Here is a 25498-nt window from a genome sequence, read left to right on the forward strand (position 1 = left end):
CCCCAAATGACCCTGAAGTTTTTTCACAGCTGCCTCTCTTGTCTTTTTTTTCTAAATAATTGAAAGAATATTCTTTCTAAAGTGTAGTAATTGTATTTAAATATGGAGTTCCCAACCAGTAGCACTTTAAACTAACCCACAGAATACACAAAATTATTTTGGAATAGTCCTAATTATACCATTGGCACACAGATAAAACAATAAAGCCCATTGTAATCAGAACCAGTGAAAAACCAACAATATATCTCTTCCCCAATTTAAACAGCCCAAGATAACTTTTCGGAGAACAGATGGGTTTTATCAGTCTATCCTACTGCTGTTTAGTCCTTTCAAGGATTTCTATAAAACCTCCTTGCAGACAGACTCTGCCTTTTACTAAATCTCTTGAGCATGGAAAAGGATTAAGAGACAAGTCTCTCAATTACTTTTGGGTTTCTATGATTAATGTTCTAAGTTTGGGCTTCCAAGTTTTACTTTCATCACTATTTTATTTCAGTCTATCAAAATGAGCTACTGCCTTCAGCGAGAGGTAATAAGGGAAAGAGCTAGCTACAAGAAAGTGTTTAATTAAGATTAAAAAGGATTTTTTCTCAATAGGGATATATATATATATATATATTAGATTTTTTACAACCCCTGGTAAGCCCCAATTATGGGAGGAAGCTAACTGCTTCCATCATCTGTCCTTCGGCTCGTCACAAGAGTCCATCACGACAGAAACCACAAACAAAAGCACAAATAAAAAAACATATATATATGCATCAAAAAACATTACAGAAAGATTTATGGTCAACTGAAAGATTATTTTTTCTCTTCTGTTCAATCATGCCCAAATCTTAGAGACTGCTAAGTCCCTGCAGTTTTCTTGGCAAGGGTTTTCAGAAGTCATTTGCCATTACTTCCTTTCTAAGGCTGAGAGAAAGTGACTGGCCTACAGTCACCCAGTTGGCTTTATGTTCAAGGCAGAATTCACAGTCTCCTGGTTTCTAGACTAATGCCTTAACCACAACATCAAATTGGCTCTCTATCTGAAAGGCAAGGGTGTATAATTTATTAATATATTAAATAGTATTTGAAATTGCCATTTTATTTTATCTCCCATCTGTTTCTAGAAAGGCAAAGCCTTATCAATGTGGAAAGGAAGAGCAACTTTATCATTCCTCTCAAAATAAATCGCCTAAGAATAAGTACAACAAATTTTTTTCTGTCCCATAAATCTTACCTTCTCTCTCACTTATGTTTGCTCTTTCACTCTTATGTGGACTCCATGAATAAGGTTTCTCCTACGGTCACACAAATGACAACTTTCCTTTTAACTTCTGTATGCATAATAAGCATGCACTAAGGAAAATACCACCAAATTCACCCAGTGAAAGCTCTAACTTTTCTAGAAGCTTAATCTTTCTAAAGCTGGCTCACTTTAATCATCTTTATAGAGATACTGTGTCAATTCCAAATTCTGTATAATTTCCCCAGAGATAAAACCCTGTTCAGGCTTCTTTGAACCGCGGGAATCATCAGCTTTCGTTCTGTCTATTGAAAATTCAATTCATTTCTATTCTGTTGCCCTATGTTTGTTACCACCTTATTTAGGAAAACTGTCTGTGTTCAATTATCCTACAAGGACGGGACTATAAAAACATTTTATTGCTTCTAAAGCAAAGCCAAGGGTTTAAAAAGCCACTCAAAAATCTTCATTTGTGACTCTAATGAACAGGAGTTTTACCTCAGCCTTTCTGAAGCATGGACACATCTAAGATTTCTCAGTGTGTAATTATAGGGAGTTGCTTCAACTACTTACAATAACATAGATATTTTTTGCAATGAATTGTAAAAATCATTGATTTGTCTTGAGGTGACTATGTACATTTCATTGTTTTAATACAGGATATCATTTCCCTCAGCATAAAGAACACAAAGCTAGTTTTGCATTTAGAAATTATATTCTTGGATAGGGAATCAAATTGTGAATATTAATATTTCAATCTATCTGATGACCACAGTAGAAGAAGCAAGCTGAATGTCTAAATGTGTCAATTTAAAAACTGCAGATTAGGATTAATTTGCTACCACCCTCAAGTCTGAAAGCTGTTTTCTAACCATGTTTTAGTTATGCTATATATTTGCCTATATAGCTATAGATTAATATATTATACTTGTAATTATTAGAAGACCTTATGGTCATAATCATCTAAAATTCAACACAACTGAAGGACATCAACTTTTGTGATGGATGGAACGTAGCATATGGTACACACTTGCTCCCTCGGCAGATAAAATTTAGGAGTTGACTAAGACTATCCGTTATTTCTGCTACCTAGGGTGTACATCATGTGTGTACTTTTCTGTGCAAAAAGGAAATCATATAAAATAAAATATGCCAATGTGGTGTAGAGTTTGCTAATAGAAATGGTTAAGCAAAAAGACTGGAAGGTTTGTTTAGGAGAACAAGGGACTTTTAAGGGAAAGCTATGGGAAATATTAAGGATCAGAAAGATTTCAGGGAGCCTGCTGTATGCTGTTCAACAAACTGTGTAAGTGATCAGTTTCCTTGGTAACTACAGTAGATACAGTCAAAGATTCAGGGAAGATTTATGGCGAGCAAAAAAAAAGATGCAGCTTTCCCTACTTTCAGCATTAAAGGGTTTTCGGTGTTGTTGTTTTTTTAAAACTCACATGTGCAAACATTAAATTAAAAATGCCACCATCTTTTTCTAACCCATGCTGTCTGATAAAAGTTGAACTTGTTAATACAGAGTTGAAAAGTTATCCCATTTCATGGTTGGATTGTTTATTTATTTATTTCACTAAGTTTATATGTGGTGCTTCAGGGAGGCCTGACTTGGATGTTTATCTTGTGGTAGAAAAGCACTGGCTGCACGCTGGCATGTATCCATATTCTAGAAATAACGAATAGCAATTATTCTTAGGAAATCCTCAATGTACGACTGCAACTGAGCCCAAACTTTCCATTGCTAAACAAGACCGTTATTAAGTGAGTTTTGCCCCATTTTACAACCTTTCTTGCAACAATTGTTACGTGAATCACTGTGGTTGTTCAGTTAGGTTGTTAAGTGAATCTGGCTTCCCCATTTATTTTGCTTGCCAGAAGGTCGCAAAAGGGGATCACATGATCCCAGTTGCAACCAGAGGAAGGCTTAGCAAAGCAAACTTAGCCAAAGAGTCTTGAGTCACAGATCCTTTGTAATCTCCTTAGAGAGTATTCTTGTGAGGATATATTCCACCTGATTCCTCTGGCATTCCTGACATCAGTTGCTTATCCTTTCATCCCTTCATTTAACAAGCTCCATGCAGTTATATTTTGCCATGGTGTTTATTTATTTTGATTAATGTTGAAACTAAAGACCTTGGCACCTTTTCCTTCTTTATTGGATTTTGGGCAGATCAGAAGGAACAAATAACCAGTCCCCATCCTAGTTCTCACTCTCTCTTAAGTTTTTCAGCTGTAACTGTTTCCTCCATCTGCTTCCTCCCAGGTTAAAAACAAAATTTCTAGGAGAGATTTGTGACAAATTAATTTCTGACACCTCATTAAAACTTCTCAGGGAGCCTTCAATTTAATCATTATTAGTAAATTTGGTTTTGCTGTTCTAGTAAAAAAAAAGGGGTGGGTGGGTAGGATGTTGAGATCTCATCTGATATATATGTCCTCCATAATTCTCCTAAGATGACACTCTGGGAAGCAAACGTCTGCCATTCTCTTAAATATCCCCTCCTACATCAAATTTTGCTACTGAATTTCTGCAATGTGATCTTATCAATTCAATGCAAAAGTATAACGGCACAAATGAAGTTTGTGGCCTAAAGGATACATAGCCTGTTATGCAATATATTTCATATTCTCATTGTTCTCTCTCTCCCATATAGTAAAAACATTAAGGGGGAGAGAAATATACTTCTTGGATTGGTGAACACTGATAGTGCTGCAATTTCTAATGCACTTGGGTCTGCTATCATAATATGGATGCTCATTTTTACCCAAGAAGCAGAGCTGTTCAATTCAGTACTATTGCTCTTTTATTAATTCACTTAACCTATGAATTGATCACGAGATGCCCTCACCTATCTATTATCACACTGTGCAGGTCAAGCAGAAGCAACTGAGACTGATGAAAGGCCAACTATAACTTAAGAAGTTAATTATTATGAAACTTTTTAAAAAAAAATTATAAAGCACTGTTCCAAGAGTTTACCACTCAATCCCATTTAAATCTGGGATTATCCCAAATTACATCTGCTTAATGAAAAAAAAGGTTGAAATTAAATTATTATTTGAATTGCATACTTCTGACACAACAGCAAAAGAGTATAGCCACCTAATTTAGAAAAGGCTTCATTTAATCCTCCTATGTCTTCCGTTTATTATGAGTTTCTCGTTTCAACATGGTATATTTCAGTAGGCGTATTACACAATGAAATAAAACTAAGTGGGTAAAAAGATTGCTGTTGCAAAATCATTTAGAAATTATTTAACCTGAAAGCATATGTAGAATCTTGATTTAACAGAAAAAATCTAGGGCAGGAAATTCATTTGCTTGTGTCCTAACAATTTTCAGCAGCTTAAAACTCATCAGGTTTAATCAAGTGTATAGAAGTGCATGAGTCATACAAAAAGAATTGCCTACTTTGAAAAAATACATATAGATTTACTTCAGGTATTTCAGCCCAGGAGAATTATTTCAGTTACTTCACCACTTTCTGTAAGAGTGTGGGACAGCCACAACATACAAAGTGCAATCAAGAAGAAGTCTATAATCAGCTAACTGAACAGCTAATCATCATCCTCGCCCAACAGATGCTCATATTCTTTCAGAATTTTTACCCGTTTTTTTTTCTACCACTATTAGGTGTATTGCTTGAGAATAACAGTTCCAAAGCTCTGATGAGCAATTAATCTCTCCCATTTTTAGAGTAAAATGGCCCTAATGAATTTGATCAAAAACCTTGAAAAAGGCATTTGTGAGTCTTATTTGTAATTACTATTGCCTATATTTACCACACAATCACACTGCTCCTTAAATGTTTCTGCTTCTCACATATGGTATATAAGAAGACTAATTTTTTTCCATATTGAACAGAATAGAGAAGCATTCAAGATTTGGATAGGAAAGATGAGCAAGAACCTTGAAAAAATACAGGGACACACACACACACACACACACACACACACACACATTATATATAATCCAAATTGCCTGTGTGTGTGTTGTAAAGTTGTAAAGTGAATCATCACAGTTATTAAATGAATCATGTGGTGTTTAAACAAATCAGGCCACCCCCTTTGACTTTGATTATCAGAAGCCGGCTGGGAAAGTTACAAATGGTGATCACATGACCCCAGGACAGTGCAATACATGCCAGTTGCCAAGCACCTGAAAATTGATCACGTGACCATGGGGATGCAAAATGGCCGTGTGAAAACTGGCACTTTTTTCAGTGCCCATTGTAATTTTGGTCACTAAAAAAATGGTTGTTAAGTCAAGGACTACCTGTATCAAGGAGCAGCTTTTAAATGAGGCTTCTTCGTGCTGTAAGAATTTTCACATATAATTCTCACAAGTAACATCGCTATGACCTCCTTATGTTAAGGAAAGACTTAATATAACGAAAAATGCATTGAAAATCTTGTGAACACAGATAAAGTGGGTCACTGCACAGAATCCACACTGTTTGATTCAGCAAAGGTTTTGAATAATATTATATAGATTATTGGTGCTGAGGATGAGAGGTTCTTTGGGAAGGATGAGGGGTCAAATTGCCCTGGGAAATGTATAATTCCTTCAAATTCTAATTGCTTGTTGATTTGGGTAATCTACTAAAGATGGCATTGAAAATCTCAGAGGTGAGATATTTTTGGGTAAATATGATTGCCCAGTTTTGTTTGGGATGAGTTTTATTCACTAGAAACCACTTTCGAATTAGGAGACAGGTAGACATTTTGTTGCATAAAAATGAAGGAAATGCATTTTGCCAAATCTGCAGTCACTACTTTTCCTATTTCAGCAGTTAAGTATGAAATAATCCTTTGTGGTTTATTGGTTAAGAAGAATTGTTATCTAGTGTTTCAGTCAGTTTACCTACTTTGCTCTAATTTATATCCCAAATGGTGCTATCAAATAGCAGCAACTGTGAATCTTATGTGCAATTTCATATTCCTCAAAGGATTTGCATACATTTGAACAACAAGAAAAATCCTTATGTAAGCAAACCTAGTGATTCATATGTTTGAGTGCTGAAATTTTAAGGAAATACAGGCAATAGCAATAGCAATAGCAGTAGACTTATATACCGCTTCATAGGCCTTTCAGGCCTCTCTAAGCGGTTTACAGAGAGTCAGCATATTGCCCCCAACAATCTGGGTCCTCATTTTACCCACCTCGGAAGGATGGAAGGCTGAGTCAACCCTGAGCCGGTGAGATTTGAACCGCTGACCTGCTGATCTAGCAGTAGCCTGCAGTGCTGCATTTAACCACTGCGCCACCTTGGCAGTCCTTGCTTACCAACCACAACTGGGACCAGCAACCTGGTTAAGCAAAATGGTTGTTAAGTGAAAGCATAACTATGTTTATGATCTTACTTCAGCTTTCCTTTGCTTTACAAACCTAATAAATCGTAAATGTGAAGATTGATCAAAAACTTCCTTTTTCATCACTGTCATAATAAAATGGTCACTAAAAGAGGCAGTCATTGAATGAGGACTACCTGTAACTTTGTGTTTGAGGAACAGGGTTTTTTATATTGGAATTATCCTGAAATAACCTATCACAAATATAATTGTTTATTGTAATGAAAAGTATGCATTTGTAATTTTTAAAGCTATAAATTCAAATTGTCTAGGCCAGGAGAGGGAGGAACATTTTAGAGGTTGAAAAAAACGAGTGCTTTGAGAAATGCACTAAAGCCACAATATTCATAAAATAATCTTATTCCATTCTGATGCCCTCCAACTATTACAATCCTGAGTTTCACTTCAGGTTGTCTGGAGTACCACAGATTGAGGAAGATTTTATTAGCAAAGATGATATTCCATTTAGGCCATTTAACTTCAGGGAATAATGTTCTAAAACCTCAGGATATAGCTGCAAAGTATTGGAAAAGTAGTTCATCTGAAGATAATTTCAAGGTTTCTTGTCACGTGAAATAGATTTTAAATATTCAGCTCCACAGTGTAATTTAACAGTGTATGAAGATATATCAAAATGAACCATTCCTCCCCAATTTCCACAGCAACAAAATCTTCCTTAATATTATATACATCTTGCATAAAACACTAATTTTGAAAATATTAAGCAGGTAATTACAATGTCATGCTGAAGCTAATATATCATGAATTGGATCAAAACTGAAGTTCTAATAAGGCTCATTTTTAAATGAAATAGCTTTTTGAAATGAAACCATGTGATCTCAAGCAAACAAAGGTGTATTCTAAAATAATGCAATTAATTTTTGCCATCTGTTTATTTATTTTTATTGATTTAGTCAATTCCTCTAGCTGTTCCTTTCAGACAAGGACTCTGAGTAGCAAACAGTCATAAAACAGTTAAAAATCATTTACAATATAGTAACTACCGGTATTTAGCAAAAAATAAATAAATAAATTTAATTTTAATCCTGGTAGTCGTCCTCACTCTATGGAATATCACTCCTGTTGAGGTATGGTCAGCACCCACCCTGTTGCTTTTTCGGAAGGCCATAAAAGTATGGTTTTGTCAGCAGGCCTGAGAGATCGAATGGAGATCAAATTGATCAAGTGTTCAATTTGATTGTACTGTTCTTGCCATAGAGGGTGGGGTCCAGTGGTGGGATTCAAATTTTTTAACTACCGGTTCTGTTGCTGTGGCTCGGTGGGCATAGCCGGGAAAGAATACTGTAAAATCTCCAGTCCCACCCCACTCCAGGGGAAGGATACTGCAAAAACCCCATTTCCTCCTGATCAGCTGGGACTCGGGAGGCAGAGAATAGATAGGGGCAGGCCCAGTCAGAGATGGTATTTACCGGTTCTCTGAACTACTCAAAATTTCCGCTACCGGTTCTCCAGAACTGTTCAGAACCTACTGAATACCATCTTTGGTGGGATAGAGTGTTTAAAGGTGTTCAAGTTATGGATTTTTAAATGTTGTAAACTGCCTGAAGTCATCTAGGTGTGATGTGGGTGGCCATATACATTTGTTTAATGTATAAATAATATATAAATTTTAATTACCATATTTTTGGGAGTATAAGACACACCTTCCCCCACCCCCCAAAAAAGAGGGTGAAAATCTGGGTGCCTCTTATACAGTAAATACAGAATTTCTGGCCTCTTGAAACCCCGCCTTCTTCACAAAGATGGAAACACAGAGGGTTAGGGAGGCCTGCAAAGTGCTCCTGGGGGATGGGGAGGGCAAAAACGAGCTAAAAACAGGCTGTTTTTTTTCCACAAAAAATGAGGCATGCAGAGGGTTTGGGAGAGCTGCAGAGTGCAAAAACTTTTTTTAAAAAATTACCTCTTCAAAATTTTGGTGCGTCTTATACTCCGCTGTGTCTTATACTCCGGAAAATATAGTAGCCACATAGCTCATAGTTCAAGGCAGCTTTTTACATCAGGAGCAAAGGAAAGCTCAGCCAAGCTGGAGAATATACTTCTTATCAAAAGGGACAGTTTCTAAAAATTAAGATAGACTGCAAGCTGACAAATAAATAAACAATGCAATCCTGCAAAAATATTTGCAGAGACTCAAATTTCCTGCAAGAAGAGATGGTGTGCTGCAGGTTCCATCAGCTAAGGATCTATCTTTAGATGGGTTCCAAGAGCCATGGCCACTGACCCTAATGGAACATTCTTCTCCCTGAAATTAGATTATCTCTATCCCTTTGGATATTCCAGAAGTCTCTCAAGATCTGGTTATGTCACCAAGTCTGAGGTTCCCTGGATACCAGGAGATATGCCTAGATGCTCTATTGCTGAATTGGCTATTCTTATTCTCCTTTTGGTTAGAGTTTGTATATTTCGTCTTTGTGATATTTATCTTCTAATATCAATTCTTACATTTCATACTGATTATTTTATAGATGTGGATTGTGGTATGCTGCCCAGAGTCATTTTTTATGAGATGGCAGCTATGCAAATCTGAAGACGAACAAACAAAGTAGGGTAATAAGCAAACATACCAGTAGTCGCTCTAGAAATATGACAAATAACTAAATCAAATATTTTTTCAAGGATTAAGGATTCTTTTTGTTCAACAGGAATCTTGGAGTAGACTGAAAATATCAGTTTGAAATGTGTTTTAGTTATAAATACCATTTCCTAAGAGAACATTGTGCACGAATAGCTTGTCTTATAATGGGAAGCAAGCAGTTGACCCAATTTAGAGATGAAAACCTGCACCAATTAACTGCTGATTAATTGGTGGTATCCTATTAACTGTAGCATAGGCATATAAGCATAAGCAGGACAAGCCTTAGTGAGCCTTAGTAAAAAAAAACAGCTGGATGATTTTGCGCCACTCACTCTCTCTCAGCCCAACTCACTTCACTGTGTGGTTGTTGTGGAGAAAATATGAGGAAGGTATGCTGGATATGCTCATCACCTTATTTTTAAAAAATATTAAAGGTGGCAATAAAAAGAAATAAATAAGCAAAAACAAAATTCTATCCTCTTTTATGGCATTGCAACTTCTAACGAAGCTATTTTTTTTCTATGCTCTTCCAGTATGGCTCTGCAAATTAAAAAAAAAATCCTCTAAGATTATATTTCTGTATCTACTGGAAAGAGTTTTCTGTAAGAAAGTCACCATCCAGAGAACAATGTTCAACACTGAAAAACAAAATCTGTTTAATTTTTGATCAACTTATTGTGATATCATCAACATAAATACCATTGAATTCACTTGAGGTTTAAAAAAAATGATCCCGGGATTAACAGAAAATAAAGATTTATAATATTGTGTTGAAATCCTGAAAGCCTCTTCAGAGATAAGTGAAGATCCATAAATACACAATATTTCTGCCATGAACAGAAGTCTCCATGTGACACTAAGCTACTTTCTGACTTCTGAGTGTCCACAGCATTTAATGTTCTAGTAATAAAGTCTAGGTAAAAGGTAAAGGTTCCCTTTGCACATATGTGCTAATAGTTCTTGACTCTAGGGGGCGATGCTCATCTCCGTTTCAAAGCTGAAGAGCCAGCACTATCCAAAGATGTCTCCGTGGTCATGTGGCCAGCATGACTAGATGCCAAAGATGCATGGAATACTGTTAGCTTCCCACCAAAGGTGGTCCCTAGTTTTCTACTTGCATTTTTACATGCTTCCGAACTGCTAGGTTGGCAGAAGCTGAGACAAATAGCAGGAGCTCACTCCGTTATGCGGCGCTAGGGATTTGAACCACTGAACTGCTGACCTTTCTGATCGACAAGCTCAGCATCTTACTCACTGAGCCACCACATCCCTAATAAAGTCTAGAAAAGCCTAATTGTATGAATTCATTGTGGCTGATTCATCTTCATAGTGATAGACTTGAGCTGTAGCTACCTAAGTTTCTATTTTTTCTTTGAACACATCTGAAAAACTGAAACATTTTTGAAGTTCTACAAGAAATTGCATCTTCTCAGGTTTTGAACCTAGGCATGTTATGGCCTCTTTGGAACACTGGGAATGCATTCCTGCAAATAGAATTACTTATGATTCAATAATCTATCATTAATGGTTTGAACTGGGAAGAAAAGCAACAGAAATCAAATTTAGAGTAACCTAAAATTCATAAGACATACTCTTGTAGAATTCACCATACAGAGTGGCTAGAAAAGTGATTTTTTTAAAAAAGAAATGGAACATGTGCTTTGGCACTGGAGTTAATGGACTTCAATGTGCTATTTGGGTTGTTATCTGGGAATGGCTTACTGCTATTTCTTGTTTTAGGAAAGTCACTTATACATGCATTGAAATGAAAAGCCATTATTATATATGAAAGCAACTGCTCTGTATAAAAAATAGTATATATTTAATTTGTGGTATCCACTTCCAATTTGTACAATCCATTGATTCACTGATTATGCATCATTAGGTTGGTATCAAATGACCAGGTTCAAATTATTATTATTATTTATTTATTAATGTAGAGGATCACATAGCTGTATAAAGCATGCAACAAGAGCATCAAGTGGGAACTCTGGATTGATTGGTTCTATGATGTGCTTCTTGGTTATCCAAGGAGGAGGCAATCTATCAGGAGCCTTCTCTAAAACCAATATCACTTCTTTATGTTTTGTTTGTGTCCACACCAGTATAGGACCTCACTCTGCCTGAGTTTCTACCCTTACAATGCTACAATTGATTCCCTCAATGAAACAATGGATGGAAAAAGTGATGCAGTTGCCAGAGATAGCAAAATTAACTTTTTAATTAAAGAGAAGATATATCTAGCTTTATTTCTATTGAAAATTGCTTCTGGATTTTATGAAACAGGGGAAAAATGAAACTTGATTTCAGGTTTTGATGATTAGATTAGTTGGAAAAATGGTTAATATATATATACTCAATGTGTAAGCAAAAAGTTGAAGTTGTAACTGTGTTTTGCATTTTACTACAATCAAAAATCATTTTTTTCTTTCCCCTTTATCTTGCATTCCCTTCTCATTACTTTTCCCTCCCCTATTCCCTTATTACCAGTTTCTATTTGTATTTTATATTATCATAAGCTTCAAATAAAAAACAACAGCACTGTAATGGGAAATCATACTAAGAATTTTTTACAATTATGTTTGAAGAGGCTACAAAATAATGGAGTTTGGACACTTAATGTATTTCTAGGGATTCAACTTGTCTTTTTATTTTACTGCAAATTATAATTTGCCCAAAATAATGCATAACTTTATGTTTCATGCTAGGCCAAACCAAAGCATGCCGTAATACAGCTTAGTGTGATATGACTAACTAGTTCTTATACATTTAGTACAGAGCATATTGTCATAGAGTAACTTACTCCCTATACTTGACAAAATTGCCTCCATTTACTATATCAGGCATTCCAGAAACATAAATACATGATAAAGCTGCTACAGGTAATTAAATAGAAATAAAAGTTGCTATTAAAAGAAAACATGCTATTGCTGATGAGATCTACATCTGTTAGAAGCTCTTTCCAGGAAAATTCCAGGAAGTACCTTTGTGCATCCTTTTTTCTACATTCTGTATCCTTATTTTTGTTTGTCTGTTTGTTTCCATCATTACTTGCTAGTACCTGTCCCTAATTTGCAGAGTTATCCAGTGGCAAAGAAAACATATCTATAAGGCACAATGTAGAAAAGATCAAATTAAGATATTCTAATGTTCCAATGACTTTTCAAAACAATTAATGCAGCAAAATGAATGAAATAATAAAAATCCAATGTACTTACATCAGTGTCAGGTCCCTTGTCAGCTCCAGGACAAGAAAATGTAACGAATTCATGGCACCTCTTGTGAACCACAAAACAGCAAACTAAAAAGAGAAGAAATATTTTTTTTAATCATGTTAACAAATCTAGTCAGTTTATATGCATGGAAATTAGTGTGACACAATGATATGTCAACGAATACAATTTCGTTGTATTTGAGTACAATGACAATAAAACTGATACTTATATGTCCTGTGAAATTCTTTGACAAGCATTCAAATCATGGACCAATCTTCACCATCTACTTTTCTATTCATGTAACTGTTTACTATTCCTTTATCCCATATGGGAATAATGTAACAAATGCTCATGGATTCTGTAGTTCTTACTTAGCTTCTTCAGAGGGTCTAACAGAAAGGATTATGAAACTTGCTACTCAATTAATCAGCAATTTTACATGATCATGATATGATTAAGTGGAGTCCAAATGTGTCCTCATGCTCTTGGAACAGAGTTGGCAGAATGGAATTCGCCTCATGTGTAGCTTTCACCCCAAACTCATCTAATGTGGGTGGAAGTGTTGAGGAGAAGAAGCAGACATCTATCTAGGCCACATTGGAATTTACCTTTATTTTTTGCCTTTGGAATTTTAACTAGGCTACTGGCTGCTCCTCATTGAAGAACTAATCTAATAGCATACAGGTAAATCTTTGACATACAACCACAATTGAGCTTAACATTTCTCTTTCTAAGCAAGACACTTGTTGAGTGAATTTTACCCCATGTTATGACTTTTCTTGCCACCATTAAGGAAATCACTCCAACTGATAAGTTGGCAACCTGTATGTTAAGTGAATCTGGCTTCCCCATTGACTTTGCTTGTCAGGAAGTCACAAGAGCTGATCCCATGACCACCGGAACACTGCAACCATCATAAATATGAGTCAGTTGCCAAGCATTTGAATTTTGATCACATGGCCACAGGGATATTGCAATGGTCCCTAACTGTGAAAAACAGTCATAAGTCATTTTTTTCAGTGCCGCTGTAACTTTGAACCGTCACTAAACAGATTGATGTAAGTTGTAACTCTAAACAGTCACTAAACAAAATGATGTAAATCATTTCTATATTCAAGGTCGGTACACAATTTGTTAGGAATATAATTATAACGGTTCTAACGACGGTTAGTTCTCTCTCTGTTTGTTAGATGCTGATCTGATCTGAGTGCCGTGAGTTATCGTAAGTTTCACAACTGTTAGCAAACTTTGTGTACCGGACTAATTATATGATACTGGACTATATTAATTGGATTATCCCTTAACTGAAAGACGTTGATGACTGACTGTCTTATCCGTGTATGACTTGGACTGTTTGATGGACTCTGATACCTTTATTTCAACGAAAGTAAAAGTCTATTTAAACTGCAGTGTCTCTGTATGCTGGTTTGTGTGTTCTCCAACACAACTCTCACAATGCTTCGTTGAACGTACTCGCTCTCCCAACAGGGAGCTTACCTAACACAATTAAACATTACTATTGGAATTAGTAGTAGCAAAAAAATATAAGGAGTACCATTCTATGTGTAGCTGGATGCTAACTCAACATAAAATCTCTTGGGTGAGTACTTTACACATCCCTCTCCTAGTTGCCATTTATATATTTTTCCTTAGAAGCAATCTTGCATAAAATGAATATATACAATTTTATTTCAATATATGTTAAGCATGGGCTGAGGCATTTCATTTTGCTTGAAAAAGTGAGATAATGTTTACTGCAGGACAATGTTGTTGGTTGTAAGTAGAAAGCTAAGACGACAGAACAGATCAACACTTCATGAAGAACATGCTATCTGAATTGTTTTCTTTATTAATTTTGCTCATCTGGTAAATTATTTCCACTTTATTTATCCCACGAGAATGCTTACTTAATGTGTTTTACTCTCTCCACAATAAAGTCATTCCAGAAATAAACAATTGTAAATGAAAACAATATTCGCATTATTCTCTCCAGGTCACATTCTAGCCTTAAACTCTTGAGATTCCAGAATAACAAGAATCTTGTTTCTGTTCCTACTCATTGTGGAATGAAGTATTACTCAGTGAGGAGAAAAATGATTTCCCACCCACTCCAAGTCTAATGATTTTCTTGATTAATGCACTCAACTCTATATTTCCACTTTTGGTGACCCAAGTGATACTGTGGCCACCCTTTTGCGATACCTGGAGGCTGTGGGGGACAATAAATTTTGACTGAATCCTGGTAAGACCAAATAACTTTTGGTACACAAGGACTTTGCCATCTTTAACTCTGGATGAGATGGCACTGCCCCCAAAAGACCCAGATAGATAAATTGAGGGTTCTCCTGGATTCGCAACTCCTGTTCAAGGAACAGGTGGCAGTTGTAGCTAGGAGAGCCTTTGCGCAACTTCATGTTGAGCACCACTTGCGGCCTTTCCTGGACCCACCAGGACTTCCTGTGCTCAATCATTCAGTCCCTAGTCATCTCACAGCTGGACTACTGTAATGTGCTCTACACGGGGCTGTCCTTGAATAGCATTTGGAAGCTACAGCTGGTGCAGAGTGTGGCAGCATTGGTAGTTTTGGGCCCCCCAAGAATGGCCCCTGTAATACCACTGATCCGTGAGCTGCATTGATTACCAGTCTGCTTCCAGGTGCAATTCAAGGTGTTGGTGATCATCTTTGAAGCTTTTCATGGCATGGATCCAGGTTACTTGAGGGACCATCTCTGGTTACGGGGGGTTGGGCTGTACCACTTGTGGTGGCAAAAGAAGCATGCTGTGGGTCCCGTCAGTCTAATTATTCTGGTTGGCAGGATCCAGGAGGAGGTGGGTGCTTGGGTGGATGGATGGATTGATGGACAGACAGAGAGACAGATACTGTAGATGGATGGATGGATGGATGGATGGATGGATGGATGGATGGATGGATGGATGGATGGATGGATAGATAGTATAGATGATTGATAGATAGATAGATAGATAGATAGATAGATAGATAGATAGATAGATAGATAGATAGAGAATTTCAGCAACTATGCTCTCAGGTTTTCCATAGTTCCTTTGTTGGCAAGGTATTTTTACATTTCTTTTTAAGAGGCAAACAAAAAAAGATAATCAAGAGCTGAACCAAATTAAGTATGAAATTTATAATAAGGGTGGTTTCTTTTCAAAAAAAGAGATGTCTTAAGCAAAATATACATTATTAAAGAAAATGGTCACATCATTAATTCTGACTTGAAAATTGCAGGGAAACCTCTATTAACCATATGGACGTGTCCTTGTGGAGGCAGTTTCTTGTTGCTATAGTTTTGGTTGTTGTTATTCAGTGCCACCTGCAAGGGGGAAAGTAGTTTCCCATTCAGCCAAAAGTACTTGTATTTCCTAGAGGTCTCTCATCCTAACGCTGCTTAACCTTTTTCAAAATCATCCAATCTCAGCTACCTATTACTGAAAGAAGAGAACAGTGTTTCCTAAAATTAAGTCCAAGATCAGTAGAAATACCCAGTATGAAACTATTCTTCACTCCAAGTAAACAAACCCCAAAAAATCATTTTAGCATATCCCTCTAGGTAGAATAGCACAACATACAGCAAACTAAAAGTAATATTGTTGCCTATCATGAAATCAATCATATTGTCATATTCAGAACTTTCTTACATACAATTTGAAGGTCTTCTCCAACAGTCCCTTTTAGAGGAAAAAGAGGATGGAAGAAAAGACCTTTTGAACTGATTTGTAAAAAGCCATTCCCAGCCCAATATTGAACCTCTGCAAAGCAGTAGCATTTTATTCTGCAAATTCAAGATGTAAGAAGGACTGCTAAAGTATTAACTTGATTGATCAAAGTATAATGAATAATATTTTTACCCAATAATTTCTAAATTCAACGCACAACGAGCACCTGATTGATTTCAATCCTTGCTATTATTTCCAGTTGTCTTACTTTGAAAAGATCCATCAATTAAAATAAAGATCAGACCCCATGCACTATCAAAATACATTCTTACTTCTTTTCAGAAACGTATTACAAAAATATATATTGTTCACACAGAAAAGAAAAAAACTCATGCATCAAATTTAAAGATTCACTTTTATACTTATGAGATGGATGACAATCACAGTGAAAACATACTATTTATGTCATTAATGCAAAAACAAAATCTTGTATCACGGACATTTCAAGTAATTAAATCTATGTACAGTTTTAGCTGCCAATAAATATAATTGTGCATGCTTAATGAAAACTAAAAAGCTTAATCCAACAAGGAAGCAAACGTTTATTTAAGGTGGAAAGAGAACAGGTCTGGCTAGCAAATGACCTGCTTAAACCTCATGCATCATGTTTATGTAAGTTAATCTGATTTTTTTTTTAAAGAAGAGTTTCAGGTTTTTGTGGCAATAATCCTGTATTATACTAGAAAGAGTATGACTGAGGTAAGATCACAAATTGTTCTCCTTATTTGCATAACAGAGCTAGCCTCTTCATTATATTCATACAACTGCAGTAGTGCATGCCACTTATACCCCAAAGGTCTAAAACAGAAGGGCTGAACAAGATAGAATGTGAAACAAACATATCCATCCTTGAAGCCCAGATTGGCTGCTGGGAGGCACGTCTGCTTGTTCCTTGGGGCGATTCACCCAACTACAGTTCTCTCTCTGTGAATCACCCGCAATGGGGGGACAGAGATGGACGGGTTCAGTGGAGGAGCACCGTAAGAGGGCCAGCTAAGTCTGAATGCCAGCTGTGAACTGGCTGTGGCTGGAGGGCCGGGGTGAAGGGGGCACGTGGCAGAGCATGTGGCAGAGGTGATTTGCCACATTTTGTCTAGCAATGTCTGTAGCTCAAGAACTGAGGGAGGAATTTTAATATCCCCCCCCCCAAAAAAAGGTAGTCTTTGATTTATGATTGCAATGGAGCCCAGAATTTCTATCATATATCTTGATGTTTGTAAGATGAGGCACCCATACGATTGACCCAATTTTATGACATTTTTTGTAGCGGTTGTTAAGCAAATGCCACAGTCATTAAGTGAATCCATTGTCTGCAGTGGGCATTTTTTGCCAGAAACCAGAGTAAATGCCAGTTCTGGTAAAAAAGACAAAACATTCATGGCGAAATGACTATGAGATGCTGCCAATGGCTGTAAAAGCAGGCCAATTGCTAAGCACTCAAAATGCAATCACATGACTGCAGGGGAAAGTGTCAGACTTCAAAACCGGAACTTCATATCCATCCACATTTTTGTGAAGTGGGGTAGGCTTTTCCCTATGGTAGGCACTGCGTCACAGAAAGTATGCCTCCTGGTTCTCATATGATGACACTGGTCAATTGGGCAGCCTGATGCCAAGAGAGGTTTTTGCTGCTAAAATGGGCTTATAGTTCATTAGGCTGGCCAGCTTTTGAAAACAAAACAAAATAAGAAAGTAGGGGGAAGATGGCAGGGGAGTAAAAGTTAAAAAGTACATACATACCCCCCCCATTTCGTTGGCCAAGGAAGTCTTAATTCAAGATGAGAAAAGCAAACAATTTCTAGGCGTAGCAAAAACAGTTTAAGAATTGGATTTGGATTTGGATTTTATTCAATTTGTAGGCCGCCCTATTCCCCGAAGGGACTCAGGGTGGCTGAACAAAGCCAAGGGAGGGGAAATTACAAAAAGTGAGACAAAGACAAACAGACAATACAAACAGTTTAAAGGCATTGTATGCTTGCTAAACTGGGATTAAGTCCATTGAATTAATTAATGCTATGCTGAGTAAACAGGTTTAGACTTTGGGGACAGAATCTATGGGAAAAAATAAGTCCCCACTTCCAAAATAATGAAAGTTGCTATGCTGTCAAATTCCTTTCTCTTCTTAAGAAATCTCTACAGAGAAAAGGTTGCATTATGGACAGCATCCCCCACAGGTATGGATGGCCTCAGTTTTGGGCTTTCCTAAATCATTAAAAACCCAAATATTCCCTCAGGTACTTGGATGCCCGGCAGGTTAAACCAGCTCTCTTTGTGCTGTTCAAAACTGGATTACTTTAAGATTCAGATATATTGTATATGTGGTTAATCACATAGTCAGCCAGATGTTCAGACTGGATTGGGCATTTTTGTTCACCTATTAAGCCCTTCTCAAGAACCTGGGATAGGCAGGTGTGGATGTTTCATGGCGTTGGAGGTATTGCCACAGGATTTAAACCAGGGGTGTCAAACTCAATTTCATTGAGGGCCGCATAAGGGTTGTGTTTGACCTCAGGGGGATGAGGTGGGCATGGCCACTTCAACATCACTCATGTTGGGGGCACCTGTGGGTGCCCATGTGCTCTGCCAATGGAAACAGGCTCCCGAGCTCTATTTTTGGCTGCAATGATCTCCTGCAACCCTCTGCTAGTGAAAACGGAGCTCTGGAGGACTGCATGCAGCCCTCCCAATCTCCATTTTCACTGGCAGTGGCACCACAGGCCAGTACTTCATTGTTTCCAGGGCAGTCCCGCAGGCCAGAACTAAGCACCCAACAGGCCGGATCCAGCCCACAGGCCTTGAGTTTGACACCCCTGATGTAAACTGTTCTTGTCTTTTGCAATAGACTGATGGTGATCAATGTCAATGATGTTCAAGTGGACCGATGGTGATCAATGTCAATGATGTTCAAGTGGTGCTCCAATTATTTTGTGATTGTACCCAAGGTACCTATTACTATTGGTACTATATTTGCTTACTTTTTCCATAGTCGTTCTATTTCTATTTGCTGATCTTTGTATTTTGTTATCTTCTCCAGTTCCTTCTCTTATTATTATCACTACTATTTTACAGGTACATCTGGTGCATTTTGATTTTGGTTCAAATTTCTTGTGAGTTGTCCAGAGTAAGCTGTTGTGAGACAGATGACTACATACATAATTTAAATAAATAAAAAACCACACATAATTAAACCAGGACCATGGCATCAATTAGGAAAACTCAATATTCTGACCAGAGCTACTTTAGAGATTCACAATAATTTCTTACCGTAAAATCTAACTTAAACATATTTTCTTTAAGGGAAGAATTACCACAGGTGGAAGGAAGCAGTGTTGGGTTTATGGAAATAATCAACTGTTATGTGTTTTGAAATTACACATATTTCCCTCGAACTATTCATTACTTGAAATAGACAAGTTTTTAGATCAGATCCCTCTAATTCTAATTTGAAAACACAATCTGTTTAATATCAAAGCATTTTATTTAATCAACAGATTTAGTAAACACCAAGTATTTACTGTACCAGTTTCCAGACCTTGTGTTCTTTTTATGCACATCAGAAGCAATCCAACAACACACTGCTCTAACTGCATTCATTCATGTTCATAGGGACTTTATAACGTAAGTTGCTGACAAATAGGGGCCTAAGTTAGCCTTCCTAATGTATTTCCCTTACCCTCTTAAGCTGCTGTTGTCCTAATTACTAAGGCATGCACATTTTCACACTGGCCATCTTTGTCTGGGCTCAGAAACGAAATTGGGTTGAGCCAGACTGGTACTTGAATGGTAGAGTTGCAAAATATATCCAGGTTGTAAGCTCTGCTGGGAAGTCACAAAAAAGGCAATGGCAAACCAGGGCAACAACTTAAGACAGGGTTCATTAAGAACAAAGGTATTCAACTCACAACATTGTTTCAGTTCTTAATGATGCTAATGGAATCTATGCTGAGCTACTTGTTTGGACTGCAGCCTTAGACAGAATTCACAAATGTAAACCAAGCCATTTTCTAGAACTAGCAGTGAGCAGAGGGAAGGACTTGAAGGAGAAAAGAAATGGAGCAGGTAGCCTGCAAATTTCAATCTGAAATACCTTAACTGTCCACATACATTTTCTCTTCGTTGTACTCTCAACTAATATTATTTTCCCTGTTTATTTCATTATTTATGGTGCACTGAAGGCAAAAACCATATCAATCCCAGGAGGGTGGAATTATTTCACTTGCTGAAATAATTCTTGGGACTGTAATTAACCAACTAGAATTGTTGGCCTTGAATGAAAACATACAGTATTTAGTGTGCCCTGGTTGTTTCAAATGCTGAGCCCTGCTTTGCAAACAGCGAAGATAGATATCTCCATCTGGTATTCAACAAATGCTGAGAGACAGAGAAGTGTTATTCGCTGTCTCTTACATGAAAACTATTCCTTATCTATTTGGAGTTCACACCATTTTACTTGATATGGCTTGTGCATGACCCATAAAAGGAAGAGATGAGAATTCTTTCTGTCGTGACACATATGTGTACATTAGGAAAGGAATCAATAGATGGTTCAGAAGATGATTAAATAGATACCAAGCAAGAGCAAATAACAAGATGAGGAAGAGTGACAGAAAGAAAACTGTTTTGACATTAACTGTCTTATATTTCTAACAATATAAAATGTATATAAAATGCAAGAGAGCTTCAGAGAACAAAGAGAATAACTGCAATGCAGCCTAATTCCATTTCCATAAAAAGTACTTCACAGCCCACTCAGGGATGTAACTTAGTGTTGGATTGTCCCTAGACAGAGATCTTAAATTGGCTTTTAAGGTTAAGTAGTTTAACACCTGGGACTGATCCAGTGGTGGGTTCCTACCGGTTGAACCCAGTAGTGGTATGGCAGCCTGGGTCACTGGAACCGGCAGCAACCCAGGCCTGCCACCCCCCCGAACCGGTTCCCCGGTCGCTGCCATTGCTATCTTGTGTTTGAGACAATTTTAATTGAACTGCATACACACACGCATGAGTGAACCAGCAGCAACTGCCAGCAGTTTGGCAGTTCGATTCTGACTGCTCAAGGTTGACTCAGGCTTTCATCCTTCCAAGGTCGGTAAAATGAGGACCCAGATTGTTGGGGGCAATAGGCTGACTCTATAAACCACTTAGAGTGGGCTGTAAAGCGGTATATAAGTCTAAGTGCTGTTGCTATTATTATTCCTTTGGATTTTTATCCATCTTTTCTGACTCAGAATTTTTGAAGATTCAAAGGGTTCCCTGATTTATGGCAAGAAATAGAAATGAAATTCCATAGAAGACATCTTGGGCAATAAATGGTCTAATTGTCTTAATGCTAAAGGAAATACATTGAATAGGTTGATGTTCATACATGAAGGGCACTTCTCATTTGGCAGCAGCTTAAGGTAGCACTATTCAGAAAGAAAAGGGCAATAAAAAGTAATAAAAAATCCATTGTTTGACAAATGCTGGCATTTAAGGGCAAGAAAGTCTTCAGTTTGAAACTGATTAAGGTCTTGTCAGTTTCAGGCAACTGCTGGAGTCTAGGAGGGCTCTAATCAACTAATTAAGGTTATAAACCTGAGCTTGTAAACATGCAGTTGGCACATTTTAGGAATACCTGCACTGTGGTGAAAAGCAGCTGGGGAATAGATAATATGTTTAAAGACATCCTCTGCCCTTCCAGGGGGCAAAAAATGGGGGGAGGGAATGGGTCAAGCAAGGACACTATGACAGAAATTTGTCTGAATGACATGGCAGCAACCAATAATCTTCGCAGCTTCTTTCTGAGTCATGTGTTCACTTAGCAACCATTTCATTTAACTGCTGAGTCGTTAGAACCAATTGTGGCGACTAAATGAGGATTACTTGTGTGAAAATATAACCTGATTCCTTATTAGAACCAATTCTTCTCTATTATTTAATTTTAAAAAGGAAGGTGTATATGCATACCAGAATATCTATGGCTTCTCTTCTATTCCTAGGCAAATCCCTTGTAATACTATTATTAGTCTATGAAGAGTTTTGTTACCTTTATTCACAGATGTAATTATAGATAATAGAAGCCTTTTTCCAATCTCACTTTCAAAGACAATCTCAAAGGTGTTTTTTTCAAGAGGCAACTGGACTTTCTGGTTTTTCTTTGATGATGTTTCGCTTCTCCAGCTCCGACTGGATGGTGAGGAATGGAAGGATTGATACTCCTTGCAGACAGTTGGACATTTGCATTCTTTCAGCAGGAGAAAGAATGCAAATGACCAGCTGTCTGCAAGGAGTATCAATTCTTCCATTCTCCACCATCCAGTAAGAGCTGAAGAAGCTTCTTGGATGAGAAGTGAAACATCTTCAAAGAAGAACCAGAAAGTCCAGTTGCCTCTTTTAAAAAAGCACCTTTGGGACAACTATGGCCTGTATGTCTGAGAATATCCATGGACTTTCAAAGACAATATTGCAAATCTTTGATTTCTTTGTCTTTTTCCATCTTTGTTAAAAGAAAGTCGGAAACTAATCCTGACCACCAAAGTGCATTTTGAAAATTGGTCAAAAATTCCCAGCTCACGGAAAGAACCTGAAAGTGTCTGATGGGAGGTTTGCTCCCCCCAAACACAGGTGGAGTTGTGAATATCTGGCTACCTTGCAGAAGGAAATAGCCACCACAGGAACTCCGGTTCAACTGGATCTGAAGGTCAGAAGGTCAGGAAGCTCCACATTATTAGGAGGAATGCATCTCATTTACAGGCAGAATTGCTCGCACTCTTTCCCCCCAAGGCAGCTGTTACATTTCTGTCTGCTTAGTATATAAAAAAAGAAAAGCCAGAATAATAGTATTTTGCTAGGTTAGGGGGTCCATTTTGTTAGTCATTCTCCAAGATCATATGAGATGAGTACATTAATAACCCAGCATTTTATTGCAAGGTCTTTTACCTTAAAATAATACATTTCTATACATTTTCTGTGATTCATGCTTTAGCTCTGGCTGCTGTAGAATGTGGAAAGCTAAGGGAAAGACTAAAAAAGAAAGGCATACTTATAAAAGAATGGCAATTTTATTAGCACGGCTCTCCTGACTTCTTGATTTTCTTTACCTGGTGAAGGAAGGACATTGAAATCCCACCTCTTTAATGCGATGGTTGTAATACACATTTCTGCTTGACAAGTAAAGGTATTTATTTGTGTATTAAATTTTTGTGCTAGCATTCTTCCTGATAATGCGAGTCTGGGTGTATTAGAGATTATAAAAAGACAAATAGAAAAATATTAAAACTATGGAGATAATTAAAAAAAAAAACTATCCAAAAAGCCAAAACTAAATCTGAAGTTTTTTTAGCTACCACGCATATTATTCAGAAAGCTTCTGTCTCTCAAGGGAAGAGAGTCTCCTTCACAGACTTGATTAAGCACCATCAGCAGCAGCAGCTGGCACATCTGAAATGCCAAGCTACAGTCAAGAAGGTCACACAGGCTTAAATAATTCTCATGCTCAAAACATTGCATGGGAAGGTTGCAGAACTATTGCTGGAAGGCCAAAAGTAACACATACAGCTCTGTGTGTGCACAGCAAACATACAGACACAGATAAATTATGCCTCAGCTCCAATAAGCCACAAGGCACAGAGTTCTCTTTATTTAATGCAACAATATATAAAATACATTTAAAATGAATGGGACTTACAACTGGTCTCTTTTCCTCCATTCTGAACTTCATTCACCCAAACAGAAGAATTGTTTGATTAACCCCAAGTAGGAATATAGAATTGGGGCTGGTTTTATATTTTTACAGAGAAGCATAGAATATCAAGATGAAATAGAGGTGCACGTGACTATAAATATTTCTGCTGAGATTTGTCTGTCTTTAAAGCTGTGACCTGAGAATTGCTCTGGATTTTGATCCTTTATGTTTAGAGATTCTTTTCCTTCCTTCCTTCCTTCCTTCCTTCCTTCCTTCCTTCCATCCATCCATCATAATTTACCCTTTGTTTTTGCAGCATTTGCTGCAAACAGGGAAAAAGAGGTAGGCATACTTGTGTGATTTTATTTGTGAGAGTTGTCTGGGTAACTAAGTAAGAATGGTTGTAGGCGCAGGTGCCTATGAATGAGTTTTGTGATAAAGGTATTTTATTTTACAAGTAATCAATTACTTTTTTTCTGTCCCACTTTCCTTGTTTCATCTGTAGTCAGCTCCCCTAAGTTGACAAAGAAGATCAGCACTCCAGAATTTGTCTCACTTCACATTTTTGGGAGCGGGGGAACAATCTTCCATTTGGATAAATATAGTAAATAATGTAAGGGACTCTGATGGCACTTCCTACTCCTATTTTCATAAGGCTTCTTAGGTCATAAACTAAATTAACCTTCCAGTAAATAGTTTGCAAGAAAAGTTAGTTCATTGAGTAATTTTAGCCCCCCCCCATTCATTTTTAGACTCCTGGGTGTTAACTGATTGGGTTAACTACTTGAATTCCAGTACCCCTTAAGATGACTCAAGTAAGTGTATTGTGCAAACAGGCCAATCTCATTTGACTAAGTTTTCACACATGATAATAGATCCTTTCTATTTGGATATTAAGAACAATAGCAACCCTCTTCGGCTGATACTAAAGCTACTCCTCAAAACTTCTAAGAAACCATTCATTTATGAGTCTGTTTTAAGTAAACATCTTCCATAAAATAATTTTCCTGAGCCAACAAAAATACAAATATATATATAAGAATCCATCAAAGGAATGGCGCACTGAATCTACCGAGAGGCAATCATTTACATTTTCTCCTCTGAGAATTTCAGTGCCAAATGTATCATTTCTATAATGGATTATAGGTTTACTTTATAAAAAAAAATACTTTTTGGGTGCCAGGGACCAGAGGGGGCATGGTTTTGTGTGCTGCCTACATCCTGCATGTGTGTGGACTCATTTGGGTGGCCCAGTTTCTGGTGTGCCACGGACTGGGGGTTAGGAACCCCTGCTTTATAGGACAAAAGTGATAAAATATCCCTTAAATGATCATAATAAAATGAGCACTCTTTGTTTGGTTGTTTTTTCGCAGATGTTTCATTCCCCAAACTAGGTAACATTATCACAGCTGACGATTACCTGCCTACTTACTTTGGGTAATGAAGTATCTGCAAGAAAACAATCAAGAGAGCACCAACGACCCTCATGTCTACTCTGAGCTACAAATATAATCTCTTTTAGCAATACCAATAGCACTTTGACTTATATACTGCCCCATAATGTTTTACATCCCTCTCTAAGTGGCTTACAATGTCGGCATATTGCCCCCAACAATCTGAGTCTTCAGTTTATCGACCTTGGAAAGATGGAGGGCTGAATCAGCCTTGAGCCGGTGAAAATTGAATAGGCGGTGAGAATC

At 37.3% G+C, this 25498-nt stretch overlaps 1 protein-coding gene across 1 annotated transcript in view; it reads right to left on the bottom strand.

The window, feature by feature from the left end:
• Nucleotides 1-25498, bottom strand: part of PRKCA (protein kinase C alpha) — a 211135-nt gene that overhangs the window by 86971 nt on the left and 98666 nt on the right. The window contains exon 3 of the mRNA XM_032209981.1: nucleotides 12401-12483. Coding sequence (XP_032065872.1) covers nucleotides 12401-12483 — 83 coding nt within the window. The remainder of the gene's footprint in view (nucleotides 1-12400; nucleotides 12484-25498) is intronic.

This window comes from Thamnophis elegans, chromosome 2, assembly GCF_009769535.1.
Source record: "Thamnophis elegans isolate rThaEle1 chromosome 2, rThaEle1.pri, whole genome shotgun sequence".
NCBI lineage: Eukaryota > Metazoa > Chordata > Lepidosauria > Squamata > Colubridae > Thamnophis > Thamnophis elegans.